Source organism: Phaethon lepturus, unplaced genomic scaffold (assembly GCF_000687285.1).
Source record: "Phaethon lepturus isolate BGI_N335 unplaced genomic scaffold, ASM68728v1 scaffold14549, whole genome shotgun sequence".
In the NCBI taxonomy this organism is placed as follows: Eukaryota; Metazoa; Chordata; class Aves; order Phaethontiformes; family Phaethontidae; genus Phaethon; species Phaethon lepturus.
This window is the reverse complement of record NW_010561315.1, coordinates 14,645-22,222: the sequence shown is the minus strand read 5'-3', so window position 1 is coordinate 22,222 and position 7,578 is coordinate 14,645. Positions and strand designations below refer to the sequence as shown.

Here is a 7,578-nt window from a genome sequence, read left to right as displayed (position 1 = left end):
GCAGCTCCTGCCAGTGCTTGTGCTCGGAGGTGGCACAGCCTACGGTGCAGACAGACCCTTCCCTCCCTCCGCAGGCTGGAAGGCAGCAGCTGCCTGTACGACTCCATCGAGGTGTACGACGGTGGGTCCCCCGGGGGCCCGCTGCTTGGGGCTGTTTGCAGGAACGACCATCGCGTCTTCAAGTCATCCGGGCACCAGCTGACCATCCTGTTCCGCAGTGATGGCAGCGTCACCCAGAGAGGTTTCCAGGCCTACTACTACTCATTCCCTGCCTCCAGCAATACTGCAGGTAAGACCAGAGCCGTCCCTTACTCTTTGCCAGGACAGAAGCACCGACCCTTCCTTAAGGCCCATCAGACAGACATGGGCACCCAAGACCCTCTGGCCCCCCTGACAAGCGTTATGACTCGGGGGCATCTTTTTGGACAGGACTGCCACCAGACTGCTGCCAGAATGCTGTTTCTTTGCCTGATGAGCCGGGACAGGGCTTTTTCCACCTCTGCCAGTGCTGCTGCTGAGCCATCATTGATTTTTCTGGCCTTTATGGCAGGCAGAGGAGTTGCTTGTTCGTGGCACACTCATTGGTGCAGCTGGTCTGCAACAAATGAAAGATTCTAGGGGGCAGGTCAGTAGGAGACAACACAATTAAAAAAAACCAATGAAGCCAGATTTAGTGGTTCATCAAGAAGATGAAGAAGTAGTTGTACTTAAGCAGTAAACCATCAAGACTTAGTTGTTCCTGCACTCTTGAAAACTGTAACTGTCATGAGGTCAGCAGAATCCTCAGCAACTAGGGTAGAGGCAAAGGTGGTGGGGGAGATTGTGACCATGGACTCATCTGACGGACTGTGCAAATTACCGCCCCCCCCCGCCCTTTCTAGAAGCATGCACGCCAATTTAAATATGTGTAACCAATAATAAGCAGCGTGGTAATTACTAGCCAGTGAGTGTAAACTCGGGTGGGTTATCCATTGTTTTCCCTAACCGTGTAATGGGATAAATATGTGGTGATTCCTCTGCGTGGTGTGCCAGCTTTGTGCAATACCACCTGGCACCAATATCTGCACAAATGTGCTATAAATACCTCTACTCTGTGTGTATATTGGCATGTTGCACACAGGGTATACAATCCCACTTTTGGGACAGCACAGCTGCAGAAGGCAGTGTTCCTGCTCATGGTTACTACTTGTTTTCCCCAAATAGAGAGGGCTGGTGAGTTCACACGCAGTGCAGTGAGCTCGTTTTTGCAGCTGAGGAGTTGTTGAGGAGCGAGCACGACTGCTGCACTCTGCCTGCAGCACCAGGTAGCTCCCGCTCGATTCCCACCTTGTCGCTGACCTCCGGCGGGGCCTGGAGAGCTTGAGGGGTCTAGTGCTGCCCCTGCTCAGGATCACAGGACCACAGGATGATTGAGGTTGGTCTCAGCCCCGCCAGGTTACAGTGCCAACTGTGGGTCTCAGGTTTATGTGTCCTGTGGTTACCTCTGGGGAGGGGTGACTCCCAGTGGGTTCTTTGTCTTAAGGAAATGCTGCTTGCTCACCTGCTGCTCTCTCCTTGCAGTGCCAGGTAGCTCCAGCTTGACTCCCCCTGTGTCATTGACCATAGGTAGGTCTGGAGGGGTTGAGGGGACTGGTTATCTCTTGCCTGTGCTCAGGATCACAGGATGGCTGAGGTTGGAAGGGATCTCTGGAGGTCAGCTAGTCCAAACCCCCTTGCTAACCGTTGCTGGGTCATGTTCAACCTGGTGTCCAGCAGTACCCCCAGGACATTTTCTGGAGAGCTGCTTCCCACCCAGGCGGCCCACAGTGTGTACTGGTGCTTGGGTCTGTTCTTACCCAGGTGTAGGATTTGGCACTTCTCCTTGTTGAACTGCATGATGTTCCTGATGTCCCGTTTTTCCAGCCTGTCAAGGTCCCTCTAGATGGCAGCAGGACCCTCTGGTGGATCAGCTGCTCCTCCCAGTTTGGTGTCATCAGCAAACTTGTTGAGGGTCCACTCTGTCCCATCATCCTGATGATTTACAAAGACGTTCCTCCATTGGCATCTGAGGCCCTGCTGATGAGACCTATTGCACATGCAGAACATATCTGCACTCCAGGCTAGTGGGATGGAGGGGGAGAGCTTTGAGGTGCAGGCACACAGGGACCTGCCACACACCCAGGTGGTGACAGTGGGTCTCAGGTTTCAGTGTCCCAGGAGCCCTTTTGGAGAGGGTGATTCCCAAAGCATTATTTCTCTTAAGCAAAGTGCTGCTTGCGTACCTGCTGCTCTCTCCCTGCAGCACCAGGTAGCTCCAGCTCAGTGTCCACCGTGTCATCAACCTCAAGTAGGTCCAGAGGGGTTGAGGGGAATGACTAGCTACTGCCTCCAGTTATGGATCACAGAATCACAGGATGACTGAGGTTGGAAGGGACCTCTGGAGGTTATCTGGTCCTACTCCCTGCTAAAGCAGGGTCACCTAGAGCTGCTGTCCAAGACCATGTCCTGATGGCTCTTGATTGTCTCCAAGGATGAAGAGCCCACCGCCTCTATGGGCAACCTGTGCCATTGGTCAGTCACCCTCAGAGCAAACAAGTGTGTCCTGATCTGCAGGCAGAACATATATGGAGCATCTGAGAGGGGCTCCTCAGGTGGAAAGGCTCATGTGTTGGGCTTGTGTGTGTGCAAGTGCAGGCAGAGGAATTGCTTGGTCATGGTTGTAGCCAATGAGAAGAATGTTACTGCTCATTGTTTCAGGGTATATTCCTCTTCATTTAATACCAAAAGAACAATTCCTCAAATTATCCCAAAATAACAGTGCAGGTGATTTCACACCAGTATAGTCATTTATTTCTTTGCAGTTGAGCAGTAATTTCACAAGTGCTTAGAAAGCATTGTTTTTGACCATTTCTTAAGTGTCATTATTCGTCTGATTCCTATTTCATCTGTTCGTTCAAGCACATCATCTGAGGATAACACATATTTTAAAGTTAATGTTAGCTCAGTTAGTAAGAGAATTTTTTTTCATGTTTGCTAGAAGCTGAAAATAAAAATAGAAAATCTCTTAGTCCTCAATAGAGTCTTTTATACAGGTATCTTGTTCTTTCTTTAGGTTAAAAGAAGTAAATATGTGTTTTATCTAATTTGGAATATAATTCAAAAGATGGTGTCCATTTACACATTTCTCTTTTCTTGGAGTAGTTTGAACTTATACTGAAAAGTATCCTAGAAATCCATTACTTTATTTTACTTCTTAGATCTTGATTCCCCTCTTATTTGATTAGTCTGCAACTGATCTATACATAATCTTATACAATTTTTTTTCTGTGACATAAGGTCTTCATGTTTATGAATTGGGTATTTGTCAGCATTCTTATGCAGAAACAAAATAATTTTGATGCTTTTTACCTTCCCTTTGGTAATTAGCAATTGCAATGGAGGAGAACCAGGCTCAGCTGTGACTTTTTCTCTTTCAAGGAACAGCTGACCTCCAGAGGTCCAGCCTCAACGATTGTGCAGTTCTATGACAGATACTCTGTCCTGCTAGCGCAGATGTTGAAGATCAGCATTATAAAAGCTGTTCAGTGTGCTTAGCATCTCCTAATCTGCATTCAGATGACATATGAACCTAATAGAAAGACCACTGAAGCTGGTAGAAGTCTATGCCTCTAAATTTTAGACTTACAAATTCTACATATTCCAAAAGCCAGCTTAAATGGTGTATACATATATTTTCCTTCCCATATTTTTCTCTGCAGAAGATTATTCTTGTGGCGGCTTGCTTTCCTCTCCACCTGGGACATTACAGAGTCCATTTTACCCCAGAAATTATCCAAACAATGTCAACTGTGTTTGGGAAATAGAAGTAAAGAGCAACTTTTGTGTCACACTCACGTTTAGAGATGTTCAGTAAGTAAAAACTTAGTACTTGGGAAGATGATGTATGGGATCAACATCTTAGTATAAGCTGATAGCTGCTTGATTTCAAGGATGTTTTTCGAAGATTTTAGTACGTCTGAGATGTAAAATGTATTCATTTTTGTTTATTTAATCAATAATGTGGATGGCATCTAATGAGACAGAAATTGGAGGCTGTAATTTCTGTTCCAAAAACTTGATAGTCATATCACTAAGATGTACTCTTTTGCTATGAACAGTTAATCTGAGTTTTTTTTAAAAAAAAGGAAAAATAATTTTAAAAAAAATTATGCATTTAACTAAATAGTCATGTTTGCTCCCCAGGATGGAAGGTGGCAGATGCCTGTCTGACTATGTGGAAGTCTACGATGGGCCACTCCTTACCTCTCCTCTCCTTGGGAAATTCTGTTCTGGTTCTTTTCGCACATACACTTCCTCCTCAAACCTGCTGACTGTCCGATTTTACAGTAACTCTCGACACACATACAGAGGGTTTCAGGCTGACTATTATGCCACTCCAGCAGATCAGAGCACTAGTAAGTTCATGTTTAAAGCAGAAACCTGCTTCTCAACTGTTGCTAATTCACTGATTGTTAAGCTTGTTGTACCACTTCAACAAATCGCCCATTTCACGTTATTTTACATTAAATCTGTAGCATTTCACAGAGATGCAAGTATATAGTTTGGATTCTGAACTCCTTCTGCAATATCAGCTGCTTCTGGAAAAGATGTTTTTTATTAAGTATAACCTTTTTCAGTCACTTCAGTGAGCTTGTAACATATTTTCTTTGTCATCTGCTAGCACTGTTGTGTTTGCCAGACTACATGCGTGCGGTTGTGAGCAGATACTACCTTGAGTCACAAGGCTACTCTGCCTGGAATCTCTCCTTGAATGACCCCTATTGCAAACCCAACATTACATCAGAGTATGCTATATTCGACATACCATACACTCGCTGCGGCACAGTGAGAGAGGTATGACTTTAAACGTTTCAACAGATTATGCAAATATTGTGAGTGTGTAAATATTCAAACCGAAGAATTAATTTTGAAAATGAGCACAAATGGAAAGCTATACCGAAGTCTGCAGGGACGGGAAGTCTCCTGGTGATTATGGGCTGCCTCTCCCCCTCCTGAAGGATAAGGTTTATTAACAGTCATATTTCCTGCATCTGCTGCCAGAGCGTTCACTTAGAGCCTGTTATTGACCTTCTAAGGAATAAAGTGTGAGAGGAAGCAAATACTTGGCATTTTCAAGGTCCCAAGCTGAATGCGGTGGTTAAAAAGGTCTCAAAGCCTTTACTAAATATGACCAATTGTGGTTTAAGTCAGATTTGAGCTTAAATACTGTGCTGGACCAGATTCTTCAGGCATTTGATGGTCAAATAATCGTACAGGTTGTATTTAATTAGTTATGTCTGCGTGAGTAATTTTCTAGGTCCGCAATGTTGTCATCGAATATTACATGTAGATTAGAGATTCTTATCTTGAGAACAGAAATTACTAGGTTCAGACTTCTCCACAGCAGACTTTCTGGGAAGTAATGCATTTATTGTGCACGTGGCTGTAAGGGTACAACAAAGTTTAGAATGCATAATAGGAAACCTGACTATATGAATTAATTTTGCATTTTATTTTATTTTATATGCCAAACAGGAAAACAACAATATAATAATCTATTCCAACCTTATTAGAGGATCCTCTTCTGGTACTGTAATTACAAGAAATAAAAATCTTCACTTGCATATCAACTGCAAAATGCTCCAGAACACATGGGCACAAATAATGTATGTTGCGGAGGACAATTTTGAAGTCAATGAAACTCAGTATGGCAGATATGATGTAAACCTTACATTTTATAATTCTGCATCCTTCTCGTGGCCAGTGAATGACTCGCCGTACTATGTTGATATCAACCAGGATTTATTCCTTGAAGCTTACCTTCACAGCTCTGATTCAAACCTGGTATTATTTGTGGACACGTGTGTGGCATCTCCCACTCCCCACAATTTTACAACAGTAACCTATGATATAATCAGGAATGGGTAAGCTCTTATGCTTTACAATTACAGATAGAATTGCCTCTGAACTCCTGTATCTCTTATCTTTTTTCCTGTTTTATTTTTTCTTGTTTTAATGGACTGGTGTGGATACAGCATACATTATTGTCAGCTTCTAACTAATAATTGATGAACACGGGCATTTGAAGGTTATTGGGGAAGGGGGATGGACTGACCCAAAATATAACACACTCCTCACCGCCCCAGCTTAAAATGACAAATAGACTAAATGGCTATGGCCAGTTCACTGTGGATTCTTAGTATTGGAGAGGTAACAGTGACATACCTCAGGTAAGGATAATTCACCTTCAGAAAAACGTACAAACACTAGGTATCTAGACACACAACAGGCTGAGGGGAGGTAACAGGACTCAACGGTGCCAAAGAAGGGCATCTTGCTTTTCCTAATTGCAGGTTTCTGAACCAACTTCATCACGTTTAAAAATCACTTTTCATGTTCTGTGTTATATTGTGTGTAAATGACTGATTGCAGTGAGAAAAAATCAGCAGAGTCTTTTTGTTTCTTTTTAGGTGTGTTCGAGATTCTACCTATGCAACATATTATTCACCCTACAGACACATGGTCCGGTTTAAATTCAATGCCTTCCAGTTTATTCGTAGCAATCCACTGGTCTACCTGCAGTGTGAACTGGTGGTGTGCAGGGCCTACGACTATTCTTCCAGGTGCTACCAAGGTTGTATTGCTAGGTCCGAGAGAGAGGCAAGCTCTGGCCAAGAAAGTGTGACTGTCGTTGCTGGCCCAATACAGCTTCAGGAAGCTGGAGCTGAGAATAAGAACTGACATGGCTTCGAATACAACAGCCTCCTTTAGCAGGTAGCGTCTGTAAATGACAATTTAATTCCAAGAGAAGCTATGTTGCTGGTGGATCCCTAGCAGCTCTACAATAAATATTAGAAATGTGCTTACAGACTTATGTCTGTTAATCTCACTTCACATCAGTTGCCTTCATCTGCAGCTAACAAAAAATGTTAATTCAGCAGTTCTGGGGGGTCTGACGAGACAGAGCACAGGCAGCTCTGGGGAACTCACCTGCTCCCAGACCGCCGGCCACTTGCAGCTCGCGTCCGAAAAGCCGTTCCGAAAGCTTCCCTGACAAATTCGCCATCTCTCAGCTTTTTGTTTGTTTTCTTAATGTTAAAACGGAAATGTTTATGTTCTATAAACAAGTTCTACTAACATAAACGTGAACCTGGATGCATGAGAGTGCAAGAAATTGATTAATAATTGAATCTGACCTAGAATGCCTTTTTTTTTTTTTTTTTTTCATTTTTTATGTTTTGGAGATAACAAGATGAGGGATCAAATGTAACGAGGTCCTCTCATCTTTCCCAGAGCTGGGTTCTTTTGTCATCCAGGAGAACATGAATTCAGCTCCGGCTGCAACTGATGTTTCTCGTGCAGCACTTACTGCTGTCAGGCCCCTGGCTGGGTTTCTTTTGAAATATAAAGTGAAGAAACCAATTCCATATCATGTAAGACTTGGCAAACACTTGCAGCTGATCACGCTGGTTGAATAATTTGATGAATTGAGTAATTTCCTTGCATTGAGTAATTTCATTGACAATTCAAGATTAAAATCCAAACATGAAAAACTTCTTG

General features: G+C 43.6%; 1 protein-coding gene across 1 annotated transcript in view; it reads left to right on the top strand.

Moving 5' to 3' along the window:
- The window catches only part of LOC104626136 (deleted in malignant brain tumors 1 protein-like), a 9,209-nt gene extending 2,450 nt beyond the window's left edge, over positions 1–6,759 (top strand). Inside the window, exons 3-8 of the mRNA XM_010293974.1 lie at positions 75–289; positions 3,738–3,888; positions 4,222–4,433; positions 4,718–4,872; positions 5,665–5,942; positions 6,489–6,759. Of these exons, the coding sequence (XP_010292276.1) occupies positions 75–289; positions 3,738–3,888; positions 4,222–4,433; positions 4,718–4,872; positions 5,665–5,942; positions 6,489–6,759 (1,282 nt within the window). The remainder of the gene's footprint in view (positions 1–74; positions 290–3,737; positions 3,889–4,221; positions 4,434–4,717; positions 4,873–5,664; positions 5,943–6,488) is intronic.
- Positions 6,760–7,578: the final 819 nt, after the last annotated feature.